The sequence below is a fragment of the Acinonyx jubatus genome, chromosome C2 (genome assembly GCF_027475565.1).
Source record: "Acinonyx jubatus isolate Ajub_Pintada_27869175 chromosome C2, VMU_Ajub_asm_v1.0, whole genome shotgun sequence".
NCBI classification, from domain to species: domain Eukaryota; kingdom Metazoa; phylum Chordata; class Mammalia; order Carnivora; family Felidae; genus Acinonyx; species Acinonyx jubatus.
Genome location: NC_069384.1, coordinates 48,383,924 through 48,407,338, shown reverse-complemented (window position 1 = coordinate 48,407,338; position 23,415 = coordinate 48,383,924). Strand labels below are relative to the sequence as shown.

Genomic DNA, 23,415 nt, shown 5'->3' with positions numbered 1-23,415 from the left:
ATTTCTTTATCATTTTTATATAGTGTCCATGGGATCAGTAGTGATCACCTCTCTTTCACTTCCTATATTACTAATTAGAGCTTGTCTTTTTTTCTTAGTTAACATGGGTAGAAGTTTGTCAATTTTATTGATCTTTTTAAAGAAGCAACTTACAGTTTTGTTGATTTTCTCTATTGATTTCTTGTTTTCAGTTTTATTGATTTCTGTCCTATTTTTAGAAATTTTCATGTCCTTTCTTTGAAATTAATTTGCTCCTCATTATTTTAGTTACTAAAGATGGAAGTTTAGATTATTGATTTTAGAATTGTCTCTTTTTTTAACAGATGCATTCAATGCTATAAGTTCCCCTTTTAGCATATGAGCTTGAGAAGAATGCATATTCTTCTGTTTTTAGATGAAATATTCTATAAATGTTAATTGGATACAATTGATTAATGGTGTTTTTCAGCCTAACTCTGTCCTTACTGATTTTCTGCTGGATCTGTTTCTAAATGAGGGGAATTGAAGCTATAATTGTTGATTCTTTTATTCGTCCTTGTATTTCTATTGGTTTTTGTCTTATGTATTTTGATGCTCTGTTGTTGAGTACATATACATTAAAGATTGTTATGTCTTCTTGGAGAATTGACCCTTTTATCATTATGTAGGATGTCTCTTTATCCCTGTATCTTCCAAATTTGATAATTTTTCTTTCTCTGAAGTTTGTTGAGTCTGAAATTAGTATTGCTACTCTAGTTTTCTTTTGATCTCTGTTAGAATGGTATCTCTTTATTCCTTTACTTTTCATCTGTTTGTGTCTTTATATTTAAGGTGAGTTTATTGTGTACAATGTATAGTTGGGTCTTTTTCTTTTTCTTTTTTGGATTGATCTTTGAATATTTAACCACTTTTCTGTCCTGGAATAAACCCTAATTGGATGTATTGTAGTATTCTTTTTATGTATTACTTGTTTTGATCTAGTGATTTTTTGTTGTTGTTGTTGAGTGTTTTTGTTTATGCTTATCACAGATACTGGTCTTTAGTTTTCTCTTCTTGTACTGCCACTATATGGATTCAGTAACAGTGTAATTGCCTTATAGAATGAATTGAGAATTGTTCCCTTCTCTTCTAGTTAATAGAATAGAGTGTTTAGAATTCATTTTATTCCTTACGTAAATGTTTGTGTGAATTTCTAGGAAAACTCTCAAGGTCTACAGGAGCTAGGAGTTAGTGGGAGGGAAGGTGGTAGCTGTGTTTGTAAAAGGATAGCAGAAAGGTTGGTGTGACACAGCTGTTCTATATCTTGACTTAGGTTGCAGTCACAGAGATGTGCACATATGATAAAATTGCATTGAACTAAATATGCATGCACACACAAATGTATGTGAAATTTGGGGTGCCTGAGTGCCTCAATAGGTTAAGTGCCCAACTGTTGATTTTGGCTCGGTCATGGTCTCATGGTTTGTTGGATTGAGCCCTGCATTGGGCTCTGCACTGACAGCATGGAGCCTGCCTGGGATTCTCTCTCTCTCCCTCTCTCTCTGCCCCTCCCCTGTTCATGTACACTCTCTTTCAAAATAAATAAACACTTAAAAAATTATTAAAAAAATAAAACAGGTGAAATCTTGATAAGGTCATGGATTGTGTCATTGTTAATTTCCTGGTTATATATTTTCCTAGAGTTATGCAGGGTGTTTGGGGAAAACACTGAGGAAAATTGCTTGAAGAGTATACAGGATTCCTCAGACATTATCCCATAATTCATCCGCTGGTTCACTAGATACTGGTTAGCAAATAACTTCAGCTCATGGTTTTTGTCAAGTGTTTTCAGTGTTGGCATTACATGTTTCTTACTTTGGAAACTGGGTGAAGAATCAATAGAGTTGAAATTCTGATTTAAAGTTAAATGAACATACATAAGAAGGTAAGGAAAATAAGCTAAAAAGAGACAGGGAGGCAAACCATAAGAGACTCTTAAATACAGAGAACAAACTGAGGTTTGCTGGAGGGGAGGCGGGTAAGGAGATGGGCTAAATGGGTGATGGACGTTAAGGAGGGCACTTGTTGGGATGAGCACTGGGTCTTATATATAAGTGATGAGTCACTGGGTTCTACTCCTGAAACCAGTACTACGCTATATGTTAACTAACTTGAATATAAATAAATGAATGAATGAATGAATAAATAATCAATCAGTTGGGTTGCCTGGATGGCTCAGTTGATTAAGCTCCTGACTCTTGATTATGGCTCAAGTCATGCTCTCATGGTTCGTGAGTTTGAGCCCCGCATCGAGCTCTGTACTGACAATATGGAGCCTGTTTGGGATTCTCTCTCTCCTTCTTTTTCTGCGTCTCTCTTACTCTATTGAAGTAAATAAGTAAACTTAAAAAATATATAAAAAAAAAGTTAAATCCAGACCAGTAATCTCAATTGGTTAGAAAGTCATCATATATTTTTATTTCAATAAGCTGTGATAGTGGTAGTGGTTGTGAACAAAATATTTTCCTTAGGATACAACTTTAGTTCTTTTTTAATATTTAAGGAAGCACTCAGTTGAGGTTGTAAACCCCACACCATCTAGAATGCATGTAGGGTTGACTTTGTTCAAGCAAACTTTTAGTCAGGATACTATGGAGTTTTTATTTTAATTAGCATTATATTTTATTTTGGCATTTTTCTCAGAATGAAAGCTTCAGAATTAGGTAACTGAATGCTTTGATCTTGTTTGTAAACAAAGTCTTTTATTCTTCCAAAAGCTTTTTTCATATTTAAATTAAAATTATTTATACCATCTTAAGTTTCATAGTGTGGTCAGGTAGCTTTCAAAATATGTATGTGAATAAATTCCCATTCATAATCAGTTTGTAGGAGAAATCTTTGTTATCTGATTTTATTTTTCAGAGCTAGTGTATAATAGGTTCACAGACTAAAAGAAAAACAAATCATAATTTGTGAAAAATACAAATTATTAACCCAGCATGTAATTCTTATATAATTTTTAAGAAGAAAATATATAAATATTTTAGTGTGATAATATCTGTAAGAAACAATTGATCAAAGTCTAAGTGAATTTTGTTATCATTTGATAATATCTCCAGATATACTTCAGGTTACCCTTAAATATGTTAGGATTCAAGAATTTGGAGTTAATGACATTTTAATTAATTTCCTTCCTATTAATGTTATCTCCAGTTTGTCCCCATGAGTTCATTTTGGTGTTCATTCCCTTTTTGGTAGGAATAATTTTTTTTTTTTTTTTCCTATATAGAATACATAGTACTATAGGTTCAAAGACTGGTACTTTCATTGTTTTGCACAGAGGCAAACTTTTTTACAATATGATAGTGGAGTACAAAAAATTCAGTAACATAAAATGTGAAGGCTGCATTTTATTGTGAGATTAATGGAATATTACAAGGACCTAATTGGACAGTAGTTTTGAGAGTTCAGCCCTTAAGCCAAATCATTCCCAGTCCTGGTGGTAGTTTTGATGTAAACAGATAGTATAATTCATTGTGAGAAGTCTTATCAATAATAGGGATATACAAAACTTATAATGGTGTTGTAGAAGAAATTGATTCACTCTGCTAGAGGGTGAGAAAGGTTTCTTGATGGTACTAGATTGGGGCTTAATGGACAAAGAGGATTAGGAAAGGCAAAGCACATTCTAGTAAAAGGAAACATATGGTGAAGGATGAAACTGCTTGGCTCTTTCAGGGAACTACAAATAATTTAGTATGGTCAGAATACAAGATGTATGGGAAACAGAAGTGAGAAATGAAAACAAATTTTTTTTCCCCATCCTATAGGTAGTCAGGATAGAAATTTAAACAAGAGAATGATAACAGTTTTGCATTTTTTAAAGATTTAACTGTCATGATGGACTAGATGCTAGAGTAAGGGAGCAAGAGACCATTGGCAGGGAATCCCATTAGTTTAACATTGTAAGAGTCCAGGTGACAAATAAGAAGAGGCAGAACTAAGACAGTGATAACGAAAATGGAGAGAAGATATAGTTTTAATCTTGTTATATTGATACATTTACATTTTGTAGAGGAATGGGAGTGACAGATGTATGTTTAGGTTGATATCTTGGAGATTTTTGAGAATTTGTATAATTTAGAATTAAAGCATTGGAAGAAACATAGGCTTTTATGGGAGTCAGACCTGGGTTCATTGGTCAAGCCTCACTTACCTTTGATTAAAGTGATATGTTTTATACCATGCAAGGCTGTGATGATAAGGAGATAACATAATGCTTGGAAAATTAAAAAGGATGTTTATTGAAGGCTGTCATGTTCAGGACAGTGTTTTGTTTTTCATTACTTACAACATTTTTTTCTTTTGTTAAATGACTTTTTTTTTTTTGTACAGGTGGAAATGAATTGGTTTACTTTTTTTATTAATTTTTTAGTTTTTATTTAAAATTTAGTTAACATATAGTGTAATATTAGTTTTAGGAATAGAATTTCATGATTCATCACGTACATAAAACACCCAGTGCTCAGGGTGCCTGGGTGGCTTGGTCGGTTAAGCGTCCGACTTCGGCTCAGGTCATGATCTCACGGTCCGTGAGTTCGAGCCCCGCGTCGGGCTCTGTGCTGACAGCTCAGAGCCTGGAGCCTGTTTCAGATTCTGTGTCTCCCTCTCTCTCTGCTCCTCCCCTGTTCATGCTCTGTCTCTCTCTGTCACAAAAATAAATAAACGTTAAAAAAAACAAAACAAAAAGAAAACACCCAGTGCTCATCATAAATGCCCTTCTTTAAAAAAATTTTTTTTAATGTTTATTTATTTTTGAGAGAGAGAGAGTGCAAGCAGGGGAGGGTTAGAGAGAAAGGGAGACACAGAATCTGAAGCAGGCTCCAGGTTCTGAGCTGTCAGCACAGAGCCCAACGCAAGGCTCGAACCCACAAACAGTGAGATCATGACCTAAGCTGAAGTTGGACGCTCAACTGGAGCCACCCAGGTACCCCACAAGTGCCCTTCTTAATACACATCACCCATTTTGCTCATGCCCTGCCTACTTCCTTTCTAGAAATGCTCAGTTTGTTCTCTATAGTTAAGTCTCCTATGGTTTCTCTCTCTCTCTTTTTTTTTAACCCCTTATACCTCTCTGTGTTGATCTATTTTGTTTCTTAAATTCCACATTTGTGTGAAAAGATATGGCATTTGTCTTTCACTGACTGACTTATTTTGCTTAGCATAATATACTCTAGCTCCATCCACATCATTGCAAATGGCAAGATTTCATTTCTTCTTATGGCTAATATTCCATTGTGTGTGTGTATGTATGTGCGTGTGTGTATGTATATGTGTACACATAAATACACACCACATCTTCTTTATTCATCAGTTGATGGACATTTGGGCTGTTTCCATAGTTTGGCTCTTGTTGATAGTGCTGCTATAAACATCGGTGTGCATGTGCTCCTTCAAATTGGTATTTTTGTGTCTGTTGGGTAAATACCTACTAGTGTAATTGCTGTGTTGGAGAGTAGTTCTATTTTTAACTTTTTGAGGAACCTCCATGCTGTTTTCCGGAGTGGCTGCACCAGTTTGCATTCCCATCAACAATGTAAGAAGTTCCCTTTTCTGTGCATCCTCGCTAACATCTGTTATTTCCTGTATTGCTAATTTTAGCCATTCTGACAGGTGTGAGCTGGTATTTCATTGTGGTTTTGATTTGTATTTCCCTCATGATGAGCGATGGTAAGCATCTTTTCATGTGTTTGTTAGCCATCTGGATGTCTTCTTTGGAAAAATATCTACTCATGTCTTCTCTCCCTTTCTTCACTGGATTATTTGTTTTTTGGGTGTTAAGTTTGATAAGTTCTTTGTAGATTTTGGATACTAACCCTTTATCCAATAGGTCATTTGCAAATTATCTTCTCCAATTCTGTAGGTTGCCTTTTAGTTTTGTTGAGTGTTTCTTTCATTGTGCAGAAGCTTTTTATCTTGATGAAGTCCGAATAGTCCATTTTTGCTTTTGTTTTCCTTGCCTCTGGCGACATGTCTAGTAAGAAGTTGCTATAGCTGATGTCAAAGAGGTTGCTACCTGTGTTCTTCTCCAGGATTTTGATGGTTTCCTGTCTTACATTTAGGTCTTTCATCCATTTTGAATTTATTTATTATTATTAGTTTTAATGTTTGTTTATTTTTGAAAGAGAGAGAGAGAGAGCGAGCAGGGGAGAGGCAGAGAGAGAGGGAGACAGAGGATTCAAAGTGGGCTTTGTGCTAATAGCAGAAAGCCTAATGAGGGGCTCAAACTCACAAACTGTGAAATCATGACCTGAGCTGAGGTTGGACACTGAACATACTGAGCCATCCAGGCATCCCTTGAATTTATTTTTGTGTGTGGTGTAAGAAAGTGGTTTAGTTTTATTCTGCATGTTGCTGTCCGGTTTTCCCAACAATGTTTGTTGGAGTCTGGCTTTTTTCCACTGGATAGTCTTTTCTGCTTTGTCGAAGCATTATTTTTTTATCTTTTAAAAATTTTTTTAAATTGTGGAAAAAATAACAAAATTTATCATTTTAACCATTTTTTAAATGTTTATTTATTTATTTATTTTGAGAGAGAGGGAGAGAGAAAGCATGAGTGGTGGAGGGGCAGAGAGAGAGAGAGGCAAAGAGAGAATCCCAAGCAGGCTCTATGCTGTCAGTGCAGAGTCTGATGTGAGGCTTACACTCATGAACCATGAGATCATGACCTGAGCCAAAATTAAGAGTTGGATGCTTAACCAACTGAGCCACCCTAGCACCCCATTTTAACCACATTTCTATTCATTCATTCATTCATTCATTCGTGAAAGCATGCAAGTGAGTAAGGGGCAGAGAGAGAGGGAGAGAGAGAGAATCCCACCAGGTGCAGAGAGAGAGTGCAGATCCTGGAGTGTGATTCAAGCTCATCTGATGCAGGGCTTGAGCTCACGAACTGTGAGATCATGACCCCAGTTGAAGTCGGAGGCTTAGCCAACTGAGCCACCCAGGCATCATATTTACAACAATTTTTGATGCCAGATGTGTGTGGATTTCCTCCACCCATCAATCCTCTGTGACACCAACTGGGTATCCTACAATTTAATTCAATTCTGACACTACTTGGCAATAGTGTCAGATCCCACAAGTTAAGGGCGCAGTCACACAAGACTGCTCCCACAGCACTTCAAATGCCAGTCACAAGTCCAGCTGTCACTTTGCTTGTGATGAACTGGTTATAAATCTGAAGTTCCACAGCTTCACCCCTCCCCACCACAGGTTCAATTAATTTATGCTAGAGCTACTAAGAGAACTCAGGGAAACACTTATATTTATCAGTTTATTAAAGGATTTGACAACATAACACCACTGAAGAGCCAGATGAAGAGATACATAGGGCGAGGCCTGGGAGGGTTTCATAGACCAAATAAGATAACAAAAGATGCTCCTATCACCCAGTAAATTTCAAGGGTTTCAGAGTTCTAGGCCAGGAACTGGGGGCAGAAACCAATATATATATATTTTTTGTTCTTTCACAGTCATTAAGGGTCATCCATGTAGCATGTGTCAATTTCTTTTTTAAGACTGAATAATATTTCATTGTATATACCTCATTTTGTTTATCCATTCACTTATTGATGGGACACTTGAATTGCTTCTATCTTTTAGCTGTTGTGAACAATGCTGCTATAAACACAGTGTACAAATCTCTCAGGAGTAAACTGTTTTATTTTGATTTTTTTGATTTTTTAAAATAAGTTTGTTTATTTTGATTGAGACAGAGCACTAGTAGGGGAGGGGAAGAGAGAGAGAGAGAGAGAGAGAGAGAGAGAGAGAGAGAGAGAGAGAGAGAGAAAATCCCAAGCAGGCTCTGTGCTGCCAGCTCAGAGCCCAGCGTGTGGGGCTGGAACCCACGAAACCGCTCACATGACCTGAGCTGAAACCAAGAGTCGGTTAACTGACCAAACCACCCAGGCACTCCAGGAAAACAGTGTTTTAAACTGACTACATATATAGTCATGTTTACATCCTTGTGAGATAGCTATTATTACGTCTATTTTCAGGTAAGGTAACTAATGAAGAGAAGATAAATAATTTATTTGTCTAGATTGATACTGTTTTGTATTAAATAATTTTAACTTTTGTGTCTAGTTAGATTAAATATAAACCCTGTTAATAAGATGTCTGACTCTTCCCTAAAAATTTTCATGCAGCAATTCATCGGGAGCAAGTTGTAATCCCTTTCAATTATTATAAATATGGTAACTTCAAAATCACAGGTCCTATTTAACTTGGCATATAATAATTTCTATTGTTTTTTTAAACTCTTTGAAAAATTTTATAATTATATAAGCTTTAGGATCTCAAAATGTTGGTTTTCGGACTAAATTTACCTTGCGATTTTTAAATATCTTTCTTCTATTTTTTTGGTAGACTTAATTTCTACACTAGCAAAAGAGCCAGGTGGGTTTGTAGACTGCACTTGTTTTCCTCTGTGAATTACTATGAATTTGGCCAATCATCTTGAAGTTTTAAATAAAAACAAACTTAAATGCCTCTTAATTATCATATTGTTATACTTAGTATTAAATTCCATTTTTCCCCCACCAGTGGAAAAGAAGCCTAAGAAATAAGGTCCTCTCTCTAGACCATAAAAGTAGAAAAAGTGTTCGTGGGCGTCCTGTCACCTCTAAGACATCACCAGAAAGGTAAGATATATGTGTGTATGACATAGGATGGGCTTATATTGTGTATAAATAGTGTGACTGACCATGGTGATTCATTTAGCTTCTTTGGATCTCAGATACATAATTTTGAAATACAAGGACTGAATTCAATGTCCTCTAAGGTTCAAGTGTGAACTTTCTGTGATTCTAAGTCATCTTAACTCTTTTCTTTTTGTGCATTTGGAACATCTTGATAAACTTTAGCTGATAAAACAATAGTTACATATAGACTTGATTATAATGCTTGATTCATTATTTGTGGTCTGCAGTAAAAAAGATGCTGAATTTAGCACTTAGTGTTAGTAAATTATGATTATACTAGAGTTAAATATTTGGGAGATTCAAATTGCAGTTATCAGAAGGAATTTAGAGCATGTCAGGATTGGATATTTGTAAATAATTAAAAAATTGTTCTATAAAAGAGTGTTGAATTGTCTTTTATGGAATAGTGAATGAATAAAAAAAATGAGTGTAGCAAAGTAAAAGTTGTAATTATTGGGAGGTCACACAAATTAGAAGACTAATTGAAGTTCTTAAATTTATGTCAGAGCACTTTGTAAGGTACTTAGTCTTATTCTCCCTTTTCGAGTAAATTGTCTATAGGAAATGAAAAACATTGGTATTCCATATCCTTATCACTACTTAATTCCCTTCCTCCCTCCCTCCCTCTCTTCCTCCCTCCCTCTCTTCCTTCCTTCCTTCCTTCCTTCCTTCCTTCCTTCCTTCCTTCCTTCCTTCCTTCCTTCCAATGTCCTTGTGGGTGTAAACCTGTGTCTCATTGTGGTTTTGATATGCATTTCCTAATGACGTTTGTCTTTTTATGTGTTTGTTGGTGATTTTTATATCTTCTTTGGAGAAATGTCTACTTAGATTTTTGCCATTTTAAAATTGTGTTGATATGTTTCTGTTGAGTTGTAAGAGTTCTTTATATATTCTGTATACAAGTCTTTAACAGATACATGGTTTGCAAATATTTTCTCCCATACAGCTTTTCACTTTTTTGATGTTGTCTTTTGAAGCACAGAGGTTATTTTCATTTTGATGAAGTCCCATTTATCTATTTTTCTTTTGTCATGGTGCTTTTTGGTGTCATGTCTAAACTATTGCCTAATCTCAGGTTAGAATGACTTATTCTTGAGTTTTCTTCTAAGGGTTTTAAGGTTCTAGTTATTAGAGTTAGGTCTTTTATTCATTCAGAATTAATTTTTGGATATGATATGAAATAGGCATCCAAATTTATATTTTTGTTTGTGAATATGCAATTGTCCTAGCACCATTGGTTGAAGAGGTACCAATGTTTTGGGGTAACTTTGATGAAAATCAATTGCCTACAAATATAAGGGTTTATTTCTGGATTTGGAATTTTATTCCATTGATCTATATGTTTGTCCTTATGCCATTACCACTGTGTCTTGATTACTATAACTTTGCATTAAGTTTTGAAATTAGAAAGTGAGAGTCTTCCAGCTTTATTGTGTTTTTCAAAATTGTTTAAGTTGTTCTAGATTTGTTGCATTTTCAGTTGAATTTTGAATCAGGTTGTCAATTATAACAAAAAAGCCAATAAGGATTTTGAGAGAGGATGTGTTAAATCTGTAGACTAATTTGGGGAGTTTGACCATCTTAATATTAAGTCTTCTGATTGATGAACATGAGATATCTTTCCATTTAGATCCTTTTTAATTTCTTTCTGCAGCTTTTGGTAATTTATTTTCTTCTTTTTGATGCTGTTGTGGAATTGTTTTCTTAATATTATTTTCAGACTGTTCATTGTTAGTGTATAGGAATTCACTTGATTTATGTATGTGGACATTATATGCTGTGATCTTGTTTAAGGCTTCCTAGTTCTAGAAGTTTTTAGTAGATTGCTTGGAGTTTTATACATAAAGACAGTTTACTTCTTTATTTCCAACTGGATGCCTTTAGTTTTTTTTTTCTTTGCTTAATGTTCTGGTTAGAACATCTAGTATGGTATAGAATAGAAGTGGTGAGAGTGGACATTTTTGTTTTGTTCCCACTCTCAGAGGGAAAGCATTCGGTATTTTACCATTACGTGTCATGTTAGCTAGATTTTCATAGATGCTTTGCTATGGTTTGAATGTTTGTGTCCCCTCAAAATGTTTATGTTGAAATCCTAATGCCCAGTGTGATGGCATTTGGAGGTGGGGCCCTTGGGAGGTTAAGTCATGAGGATGGAGCGCTCATGAATGGGATTACTGCCTTTATAAAAGAGACCTCACAGAGCTTCCTAGTTTCACCTTTTGAGGACACAGTGAAAAGTTAGCAGTTTGCAGTACAGAAGAGGGCCTTAACCAGAGCCTGAGCATGCTGTCTGGCACCCTGATCCTGGACATCCCAGCCTCCAGAACATGAGAAATGAATGTCTGTTGTTTATAAGCCACCCATTTTATGGTATTTTGTTATAGTAACACAAATAGACTAAAGTATGCTCTTTTTCATGGAGGAAGTTCCTTTCCATTCCTAATTTGTTTGAAGCTTTTTATCATGAATGTGTGTCAGGTTTTGTCAAATGCTTTTTTTGCATTCATATCATGTAATGTGTATCTTTTAATTAATGTGTTACATAAATTTATTTTTAGATCTTAAGCTAAATTTGCATTCTTGAGATAAATCCCACATGATCCTGATTTATGATCCCATTGATATGTTGCTGGATTTAGTTTGCTAGGATTTTTTTGAGGATATTTTCATTTGTATTAGGAAGAGAAATTGATCAGGAGCAGTGGCTTAGTTGGTTAAGTGTCCGACTCTTGATTTTTGCTCAGGTCATGATCTCATGATTTGTGAGATTGAACCCTGCGTCAGGCTCTGTGCTGACAATGAGGAGTCTGCTTGGGATTCTCTCTCTCCCTCTTTCTTTCTGCCCCTCCCCCACTCACATTCTCTCTTACTTTCAAAATAAATAAACTTAAAAAAGAAGAGAAATTCATCTGCTGTTTTCTTATGTTGTCTTGTCTGGGATTTGGAATCAGGCTAATACTGACCTTGTAGAATGAGTTGGCAGGTGTTTTCTCTTCCTTTGTTTTCTGGAAGAATTTTTGGAGAATTGATGTTAAGTTTCTTTAAATTTTTTTTTGTTACGATTTTATTTTATTTATTTTATTTTTTTACGATTTTATTATTAAAAATTTTTTTTTTAATGTTTATTTTTTTTTGAGAGAGACAGAGACAGAATGCAAGTGGGTTAGGGGCAGAGAGAGAGGGAGACAGAAGCAGAAGCAGGCTCCAGGCTCTGAGCTATCAGCACAGAGCTGACGTGGGGCTCGAACTCACAAACCGGGAGATCATGACCTGAGCCGAAGTCGGATGCTCAACTGACTGAGCCACGCAGGTGCCCCACGATTTTATTTTTAAGTAATCTCTATACCTAACATGGGGCTTGAGTTCATGATGGTCAGAGTTGCTTGCTCTACCAACTGAGCCAGCCAGGCACCCAGGTTTTTTTTTTTTTTTTAATGTTTATTTATTTTTGAGAGAGAGAGAGAGAGAGAGAGAGAGAACAAGTGGGGGAGGGGCAGAGAGAGAGAGGGAGACACAACATCTGAAGCAGGCTCCAGGCTCTGAGCTGTCAGCACAGAGCCTGTCAAGGGGCTGAAACCTATGAACCATGAGATCATGACCTGAGCTGAAGTCGGACGCTTAACTGACTCAGCCACCCAGGCACCTCCCCCCCCCCCAATTTTTCTTTAAATGTTTGATGAAAGGCACCAGTAGGCCATGTAGACATTGGCATTTTGCATGTGTATGTGTGTGTGCCTGAGGATATCACGTTACAAGTTTAAATTTTTATTTGTTACAGCTCTATTCAGATTTTCTGTTTTTTTATGAGTCAGGTTTTTTTTTTTTTTTCCAGTTTTAATTTAAGAAATTTCTACACTCAGTGTGGTGCTCAAACTCACAACCCCGACTACAAGAATTGCATGCTCCACTGAGTGAGCCAGCCTGATAGCCATGTATGAGTCAGTTTTGGTACCTTGTGCCTTTCTAGGAATTTGTACATTGTGTAAGTTATCTAATTTGTTGGCATACATTTGTTCAAAATACTCTCTTACAGTCTTTTTAATTTCTGTAATATTGTTAGTGATCTCTTTTTCTTATTTACAAATTTGCATCTTTTTTCCTCTCTTTTTCTGTTCAGTCTCCCTAAAGATTTGTTAATTTTGTTGATCTTTTCAAAGAACCAACTTTTGATTTCATCAATTTTGTCTCTTGGTTTTCTGTATTCGTTTTCATTTATTTCCACTATAATCTTATTTTCTTCGTTTTTGTTTTGGAAATAGTGCTGCTTTTTCTAAATCTTAAGGTGTCTGGTAAGATGATTGATTTGAGATCTTTCTTCTTTTCTAACATAGCCATTTTGCAATTTTAAAATTTCCTTGAGCACTGCATTAGCTGCATCTCATAAATTTTGGTGTGTTGTGATGTTCTATTCATTAATCTCAAAAGTATTTTCTAAATTCTGGTATGACTTTTTTGACTCATTTGTTGTGAAAATGTGTCTTATTTAATTTCTGCATTTTTGAAAACTTGCAAGATCTTATTGAGATATAATTGACATAACATTATATTAGTTCAGGTGTACAATGTAGTGATTCATTATTTATATATATTGAGAAATGATCACTATAGTAAGTCTAGTTAACGTCTATCACCATGCATAGTTATACATCCTTTTCCTTGTGATGAGAACCGTTAAGATTTACTTTCTTAGCCATTTTCAAATACATGATATAGTTTTATTAACTACAGTCACCATGCTTTATATTATATTCTCATGACTTACTTACCTGTTGTTAATATTTAATTGAATTCCGTTGTGGTCTGAGAACATTCTATATGATTTCCTTTAAAAAATTTTTTTTTAACTTTATTTATTTGTCTTGAGAGAGAGAGAAAGAGAGAGCACAAGTGGGGAAGTGACAGAGAGAAGGAGAGACAGGACCCCAAGCAGGCTCTGGACCATCACTGCAGAGCCTGATGCAGGGCTCGAGTTCATGAACAGCAAGATGATGACCTGAGCTGAGATCAAGAGTCAGATACTTAACCGACTATGCCATCCAGGCGTCCCTGTATGGTTTTCTTTCTTATAAATTTACTGAGTTTCATTTTATGGTTTTGCATATGGTCTTGCTTGCAGAATGGTTTGTGTATTTGAGAAGAATGTGTATTCTGTTCCTATTTGGTGGAGTGTTCTATAGATGTCTGTTAGATTGAATTGGATGATATTATTATTCAAGCTCCTGTTATCCTTGCAGATTTTCAGTCTAGTATATCTATCCGTTACCAAGACTGGTGTTTTGAAGTACCTACATATTATTGTTGAAATGTTCATTTCTCCCTTATGTTTTTTCAGTTTCTGCTTAATGTATTTTGTGGTCCTGTTGTTAAGTATATGTGTATTTGTAATTGGTATATCTTTCTGATGAATTAACCCTTTTATTTTTGTCTATTTTTGTTTGTTTTAAAGTCTATTGGATCTGATGGTCATATAACTACTCCATTTGTCTTAAGGTTGCTGTTTGCATGGTACACCTTTTTCCATCCTTTTACTTTGAACCTATTTATTTCTTGGAATCCAAATTGTCTCTAGTTGAGAGCCTTTAGTTGGATCTTGCTCTAGTGGTTTTGGGCTGCTATAGTAAAACACCATAGACTGGGTGGCATATAAACAACAAATAATTATTTTTTATAATTCTAGTGGCTGGGAAGCCCATTATCATGGCACCAGAAGGTTCATTGTCTATGAGAGCTTCTTGGTTCGTATAGATGGCATCTTTTCATTGTGTCCTGAAGGGGTGGATGAGGCCTCTCTTAAGTCTCCTTTATAAGCATATTAATACCATTTATGAGGGTTCCACTGTCGTGATCTATTCACTTCCCAAAGGCCCCACTCCTAATACCATCATTTTGGGGGTTTAGGATTTTAACATATGAATTTTTAAGGGAAGCAAACATTCAGAACATAGGAGATGTGGATTTCTCATCTCTTCTGGAAATCTCTGTCTTTGGACTAGATTGTTTACTCCACTCACATTTCATGTGAAAGTGTCAGTAGGGCCATGCTTCCTCTGAAGGCATTAGGGAAGGATTTATTCCATGTCTCTCTCTTCTCTTTGGGCATTCCTTGTACTTTGGATGCATTACTGCTGTCTTATCTGTTTACATGATCTCTATGTGTGTCCTCACATTGTCATATGTGTATTTCTGTTTCTATGTTCAATTTGCAGTTTTTAGAAAGACACCAGTCATAATCTATTACGGCCTTATTGCCATTATTTTAATTTGATTTCTGTGAAGACAGTATTTTCAAATAAATTAACATTCTGAGATACTGGGGTTAAGAGTTTAGAATGTCTTTTGGAGGGGGGCACAATTCAACCCCAGACAGACACCTTGAACAAGGGAGAGGAACTGAGCTTCTTTTGGGAACAGTAATTTCTTTTTTTTTAGGAAATGAATTGGCAGCCTGTCAGTTTCCTTTTTCTCATTCTTTATTGCTTCTTAAAAATTCAGTCCTTCTTCAGTGACCTGCAATTAAAATGAATATTTGTTTTTTTGTATTACCTTTGTGTTTGTGTGTTGCTTCTAATTATAGAACTATTCAGGTTTTCTATTCTTTTTTTTTAAATCAACTTTATTGTGTATCATTTACTTAGAGGAATATATGTCAATTATAAGTTTTTATAATTTTTGTCAGATATATTGCTTTTTTATTATAAAATTTACACAACATAAAATTTACTGTCTTAAAAAAATTTTTTTTAAATGTGTATTTATTTTGAGAGAGAGAGAGACAGAGTATAAGGTGGGGAGGGCCAGAGAGAGAGGGAGACACAGAATCCGAAGCAGGCTCCAGGCTCTGAGTTGTCAGCACAGAGCCTGACATGGGGATCATACCCATGAACCACGAGATCATGACCTGAGCCGAAGTCAAATGCTTGACCAACTGAGCCATCTAGGTGCCCCTAAAATTTACCATCTTAACCATTTTTAAATACATAGTTCAGTAGTTTTAAATCCATTTCTAATGTTGTACTAACATCATCACCAACCATCTCTACACTTTTCATCTTGTACTACTTATACTATATACCCATTAAACAGTGACTCCCAGTTTCTCCCTTATAGCCCCAAGCAACCACCCATTCTACTTTCCATGAATTTGACTACTTTAAGTACTTCATGTAAGTGGAATCATTCATTATTTATCTTTTTGTGGTGGGCTTATTTTACTTAGCATATTGTCACCAAGTTCATTCATGTTGCAACATGTCAGAATTTACTTCCTTTTTAGGCTAAATGATATTCCATTGTGTACTTATGTTATACACATGCTGTTTTGCTTAGTCATTCATCTGTCAATGGACACTTGCATTGCTTCCCCATTTTTGCTATTGTGAATAATGGTGATATGAACATGGCTATATGAATATGTTTTCGAAACCTTGCTTTCATTTCTTTGAATTTGGGGTATATTTCCCCAAGTAAAATTTCTGAACCATATGGTAAATCTGTTTTTGATTTTTGAGGATCACCATACTCTTTTCCATAGCAGCTGCATCATCTTGCATTGCCAGTAGTAATGTGCTACTTTCTCTGCATCTTCATCAACACTTACTTTCATTTAATTCATAATAGCCATCCTATGTGAAGTCATAGGTGATTGTGTTTTTGATTTGTGTTTCCCTAATACTTAGTGATGTTGAACATCTTTCCATGTGCTTATGGCCATTTGTATATCGTTGGAGAAATGTTTATTCAAGTTCTTTGCCCACTTTTAAAGGTCAAGTTTTTTTGTTGTTGAGTTTTAAGGGGTTGTCTATATATTCAGAATATCAATCCCTTATCAGATTCATGACTTGCAAATATTTTATCCCATTTTTTGGGTTGCCTTTTTGCTCTCTTGACGGTGTCTTTAGATGCTATAAAAATTAAATACTTTATAAAGTACATTTCGTTTGTTTTGTTGTTGTTGCCTGTGTTTTCGGTGTTATATCCAAGAAATCAGTGCCAAATCCAATGTCATGGCCATGAAGCTTTTCCCCTATGTTTTCTTATATGCATTTTATAATTTTAGCTCTTACATTTAGTTTTTTGACCCATTTTGAGTTAATGTTTGTCTATGGAGTTGAGTAGAGGTCCAACTTCATTCTTTGGAATGTGGATGTCCAGTTTTTCTAGGACCATTTGTCCAAAAGTCTCTTCTTTCCCAATTGACTAGTCTTGGCACTGTTGCTAAAAAACATTTTCTATGTATATGAGAGTTTATTTCTGGGTTCCTTATTCCATTTTCTTGATCTGTGTGTTTGTCCTTATGCCAATACCACACGTTTTCATTACTGTAACTTTGTAGTAGGCTTTTTTTTAGTGTTTCTTTTTGAGAAAGAGAACGAGCACGCATGTGTGAGCAGGTGAGGGGCAGAGAGAGAGAGAGAGAAAGAGAGAGAGAGAGAGAGAGAGAGAGAGAGAGAGACTCCCAAGGAGGGTTTCATGCTGTTAGTGTGGAACCTGACATGGGGCTTGATCTCTCACAGACTGTAAGATCATGTCATGACCTGAGCCAAAATCAAGAGTCAGATGGTTAACTGACTTAACATCTAGGTATCCCTGTAGTAAGTTTTGAAATAATGAAGTGTGAGTCCTCCAGTTTTGTTACTCTTTTTCAAGATTGTTTTGGCTATTGGGAGTCCCTTATATGAGTTTTGAGATAAGATTTTTTATTTCTGCAAAAAACATCATGACTTTGATACAGTTGCATTGAACCGATAGATTGTCTTGAGTAGTATTGACATTTTAACATTTAGCCTTCTAATCTCTGCAAATGGGTTGTGATTACATTTATTCATGTATTTTGTTTCCTCTAGCCATGTTTTGTAGTTTTAATTTTATGATTTTTTTTGCCTCTTTAAGTTAGTTCCTAAGCATTTTCTTCTTTTTAGTGCTATTATAAGTGGAATTGTTTTCATGATTTCCTATTCAGATTTTTCATTGTTAAATGTATAGGTATGCAGGTGATTTTTAAAATTTTTTTTAACATTTATTTATTTTTGAGAGACAGAGACAGAGTATGAGCAGGGAAGGGGCAGAGAGAGAGGGAGACACAGAATTCGAAGCAGGCTGCAGGCTCTGAGCTGTCAGCACAGAGCCTGTCGCGGGGCCCGAACTCACAAACTGTGAGATCATGACCTGAGCCGAAGTCAGACACTTAACCAACCCAGGCACCCACGTTATGTAGGTGATTTTTGTGTTGAGTTTATATCCTATCACTTTGTTGTATTCATTTTTGAAACAGTCTTTTTGTGGAATCTTTAGGGTTTTCTACATATAAGATGATACCATTTGTGAGCAGAGATCATTTTACTTATTCCTTTTCAATTTTGATGCCTTTTTTTTCTTTATATTTTGTCTAATTGGCTATGTAGTATGTTGAATAGAAATGGCAAAAATGAACATCCTTTTCTTGTTCCTCATCTTACAGGAAAAGAGTCTTTCACCAGTAAGTATGATGTTTGCTTGGGTTTTGCATATATGGCTTTTATTATGTTGAAGCAGTTTCCTTCCATTCCTGGTTGTGTGCTTTTGTCATGAAAGATGTTGAACTTTGCCGCTTTTTTTTTTTTTTTTTTGCATCAATTGGGATGATCATATTTTTTTTTCCATTCATTCTGTTACTCTCATCTTTTTAGTGACCAATTTTTGTAGGTTGAACCATTCTTGCATTACAGGAATAAATCCCATTTGGTCATGGTGTATAGTGTTTTTAATTTGCTGCCAAATTTGGTTTGTTAATATTTTGTTGAGGATTTTTTGAAACAATGTTGATAAAAATAATGGTCTTTAGTCTTCTTTCCTTGTGGTGTCTTTGTCTGGCTTCAGTATCAGGGTAATGCTGGCTACATAAAATAAGTTGGAAATTATTATTATTTAAAAAAATTTTTTTTGATGTTTGTTTATTTTTGAGACAATGCGAGAGACAGAGTGCAAGCAGTGGAGGGGCAGATAGAGGGAGACACAGAATCTGAAGCAGGCTCCAGGTTCTGAGCTGTCAGCACAGAGCCCGACACGGGGCTCGAACCCACGAACCGTGAGATCATGACCTGAGCCTAAGTCGGACGCTTAATCAACTGAGCCATTCAGGCGCCCCTAAGTTGGAAATTATTTTCACTTCCATTTTTGGGACAAGTTTGAGAATGATTGCTGTTCTTCATAAAATTTTGAAATTCACCAGTGAAAGCATCAAGGCCAGGGCTTTCTTTCCTGGGAGTTTTGATTACTGATTCAATCTTCTTACTAATTTTAGGTCAAGTCAAATTTTCCGTTTCTTTGTGATTCTATCTAGGTTTTTTGTTTTTAGGAATTTGTCCATTTTATCTATATTATCTAATTTGTTGAGATACAGTTCATAGTACTCATTTATAATCCTTTTTATTTTTGTGGAATCATTAGTAATGTCCCCACTTTCATTTCTGATTTTAGTTATTTGCATCTTCTCTCTTTTTCTTAGCTCATCTAGCTCAGGTTTGCCATATTTGTGAACAAACTTTTAGTTTCATTAATTTTTTCTATTGTTGTTCTTCCCCCCACCTTTTTTTTTTAATGGTGCCATGCCCAAGGTGGAGCTTGAACTCAGACCCCTGAGATCAAGAGTCAGATGCTTTACCCACTGAGCCAGCCAGGCACCCCATTCTCTTATTTTTCTATTCTGTATGTCATTTGCTCTGTTCTTTATTATTTCTTTTTTTCTGTTAGCTTTGAATATAGTTTTTTTTTTTCTTCTGGTTCTTCAAATTATAAAGTTGTTGATTTGAGGTCTTTATGTTTGTAATGTGAGCATTTATAGCGAAAAACGCTTCTTGGTACTAGTGTTCTTGTTGTGTTTTGCTAATTTTTGTATAAATTTTGTATGTAGGCACCCCTATTTCCTTATAGTTTTATCTCTATCTTTTTCAGTTTTTGATTTCAAAAAATTAAATCTTTTATATTTTTGAATTTGTTTTTGTTTCTGTTTTCATTCATCTCTTAAGTATTTCCTAATTTGTGATTTCTTCTTTGAACCATTGGTTATTAAAAAGTATGTTGTTTAATTTCTACAAATTTGTGAGTTTTCCAGTTTTCCTTGTGTTAATGAGTTCTAACTTCATTCCATTGTGGTCAGAGAAGATGCTTTGTGTGATATCTTTCTAAATCTGTCAAGACTTAATTTGTTCCCCAGAATATGGTCTGTCTTGAATAATGTCTTATGTGCACTTAAGAAAAATGTGTATTCTCTTGTTGGATGGATTGTTTCGCATATATCAATTAGATCTAGTAGGTTTATTGTGTCTTTTAAGCCCTCTAATTTCTTTTTTTCTGACAGATTGTTCTATCCCTTATTGAGAGTGGGGCATTGAAGTCTCCCAACTATTATTGTAGAACTGTCTATTTTCATTTTCTATTAATTTATTCTTTATATATATATTGTTTTTGGCGATTTGTTAAAGTTTATTTTTGTGTTTGAGAGAGAGCAAGACAGCACGAGCATGCTAGTGGGAGAGGAGCAGAGAGAGAGAGAGAGAGAAAGAGAGAGAGAGAGAGAAAGAGAGAATTCCAAGCAGGCTTCGTGCTGTCAGCTCAGTCTCATAAACTGTGAGATCATGACCTGAGCTGAAATCAAGAGTCGAATGCTTAACTCACTAAGCCAATCAGGTGCCCCAATTAATGCTTTATATATTTTGATAGTTTGTTATTAGGTATGTAGATGTTTATAATAGTTAGATCTTCTAGCTCTGTTATACCTTGTATTAATATATAATTACATCTTTGTGTCTTGTAGTCTTTATTTTGTGTTTTGTCTGGTATCAATATAACCTTGCTCTCTTTTGGTAGTATTTGCATGGAATATCTTTTTCCATACTTTGACTTTTAACCTGTCTTTGGATCTAATGTGAATCTGGTGTAGACGTCATATAATTGGATCTTTTTTTTAGTCATTCTGTCACTCTTTGTATTGGAGAGTTTAATCAATTTACATTTAAAGTAAGTAGTGATGAGGAGTGACTTATTTCTGTCATTTTTCTGTTAATTTTACATGTCTTACCCTTTTCTTTGGTCACAACTTTCCTGCATTATTCTCTTTTTTTGCTTTGTGGATTTTTTTTTTTTCATAGTGAAATGCTTAACTTCCCTTCTCATTTCCTCTTATGTAGCTATTTTCTTATGGTTATCATGTGGGATTATGTTTAACATTATAAAGTTTTGGTACTCTAACTTGAATCTCTACTTACTTATCTTGAATAACACGTAAAAATTCTATTTCCTTATAGTTTTTAAAACAATTTTTATTTAAGTTTATTTATTTTGAGAGAGAGAGCAAGTGGAGTAGGGACAGAGAGATTGAGAGGGGACAGAGAATTCCAAGCAGGCTACACACTCTCAGCATAGACCCTGATGGTTTTCTTTATATTATGTAGAAAACAAAATTTGCAGTTATAAACAAAAGTTGAAGTAATACTAGCTTTTAGACTAATTTTTTTAAAAATAAAATATTAGTCTGTCAAATCATGTGGAAAACAAAAAACGGAGTTTCAAACCAAAGTTACACCATTGCTCATATATTTACTTTTTATTTTTATTTTTTTGAGAGAGGGAAGGTGCAAGTGGGGGCGGGGCGGGGGGGAAAGAGAGTAGAAGAGAGAGAACCTTAAGTAGGCTCCACACCCAGCATGGAGTCCGACATGTGGCTGGATATCACCACCATGAGATCATGACTTGAGCTGAAATCAAGAGTCGGATACTTAACCAAATGAGCCACCTAGGTGCCCCTCATGTATTTACTTATATTGAGATCTTTATTTTCTCATATGGTACTGAGTTAACTGTGTGGTGTTGTTTTGTTTCCCCTTGCAGGATTCTCTTGAGCATTTGGTGCAGGGCAGGTCTTATGGTTGCAAACTGTCAGTTTTCATTTGTCCAGGCATGTCTTAATTTCTCTCTACTCTTGAAGCACAGTTTTGCTGAATATAGGATTTTTGGTTCATGGGTTTTTTTCTTTTAGAACTTCAAATATATCAAGCCATAGCCTTCTATCTTCCAAAATTTTGATGAGAAATCTTACTATCTTGTTGAACATTTTTGTATGTGACAAATCACTTTTCTTTTGCTGCTTTCAAGTGTGTCTTTCAGGAGTTTGATTATAATGTGTCTCAGAGTGATAAACGAAAGACACTAAAAGTAAATTAGAAATAGAAACAACAAATAATACAAATTTTATTTATTTGTAAATAAAACCTTCATTGAATTATTTTAATTTGAATATGCTCTTTGACTTTTTTGTGTGTCCCTCACTAATAAAGTGCCAGGCACAGATGTTCTCAGCCATGCCATGATGTAGATACTGTTTATTCAAGGGAAAGTGATATAACCTCTAAGACAGTTGCTTATCTGTGAAATTAGGAGAAAAGTCATCAATTGCTAATTCTTCTGCCTGCTCAAATCTGCTTTCGAATCCCTCTAGTGAATATTTCATTTTAATTACTGTACTTTCAGCTCCAGAATTTTTTTGGCTTACTTTTTGGTGTTCAGCCTCTTTGTTGGTATTTCTATTTTGTTCACAAATTGCTTTCTTGACTTTTCTCAGATCTTCTTACATTCTTTGATCATTCTTAAGACAATTGTTTTAAAATAATTTGTCTAGTAGATCTGATATCAGGTCTTATTCAGGGACAGTTTGATTGATACATTTTTTTTCCTATGAATGGGCCATACTTTCCTCTTTCTTTGTCATATTATGATTTTTTGTTGTTGAAAATTGGACATTTGAATCTAAAAATGTGATGATGTTGAAAATCAGATTCTGTCTCTTTCCCAGGGTTTGCTGTTATTATTTTTTATTTTGTTTATTTCATTCATTTATTTATTTTTTATTGTTGTAGGCTGTCTCTTTGTCAAAGTTCATTATATCTATAACTTATGGTCTTTTCAGGTTTTGTTTGAGCCTGTGCCTTTCCCTATGTATACGTGGTAACTTTCTAATTTCATCCTTTTATGCATTCACTTTTGAATGTTTTAGTGTTTAATGTATGGCTCCTAAATGGGGAAAAAGGGAAGAATTAAGAGATGAAAAAGGGGCATTAGCTTTTTAAATCCCCTGGAAGTCACTTCTAGAAAGGGTGAGGCTTGCAGAGATGGAGGGAGGTGCAACCACAATGATTGCTTGCCTCTTTTTCTGCACCTCTGACATAAGAAGCAGTAATCAGTGACCAGAGAACAGATCCCTGATATTTAAAGGATAAGACCATTTTTTCTCCTTTGGTTCCTACAATGCTGTGAGTGTAAGCTGTTCCTGTAACATATGCTCAGCTGTTGCTGAGGGTCTGGGGGCTTGGGGTGGGTAGCTTCTACTTTGCTAAGAACTGAAATTGACCAAAATCAATGACATTTTACTGCCTAAGCCTTTTCCTGAAGTTGTAAGCCTTCAATAATCTCCAGATTTCTAAAAACAGTTATTATCAGACAGATTTTGCTAGTGCAGTTCTGTGGGTTGGGAGATCGATTCTTGGTGAGTCCTACTCCACCATCTTCCCAGAATCTCCTTTGTATTGCTTTCTAAGAAAGGAGTATTCTTTTGAATATTTATTGAAATGTGTGGTGTGCTTACATTAAATTTCAACAATTTGTGTTTATTTCTTTGTTCTCTTTCCCAAAATCCATCTTTTTCCTACCATCAATAAAAAGT

At 35.1% G+C, this 23,415-nt stretch overlaps 1 protein-coding gene across 16 annotated transcripts in view; it reads left to right on the top strand.

Annotated features, from left to right (window-relative positions):
- Positions 1 to 23,415, top strand: part of SENP7 (SUMO specific peptidase 7) — a 149,842-nt gene that overhangs the window by 25,966 nt on the left and 100,461 nt on the right. For 11 of the 16 annotated variants that reach the window (XM_053220783.1, XM_053220782.1, XM_053220776.1 and 8 more), the window contains one exon: positions 8,566 to 8,663. The exons of the other annotated variants lie outside the window; for them this stretch is intronic. In XM_053220783.1, the coding sequence (XP_053076758.1) occupies positions 8,566 to 8,663 (98 nt within the window). The remainder of the gene's footprint in view (positions 1 to 8,565; positions 8,664 to 23,415) is intronic. 16 annotated transcript variants of the gene reach the window in all.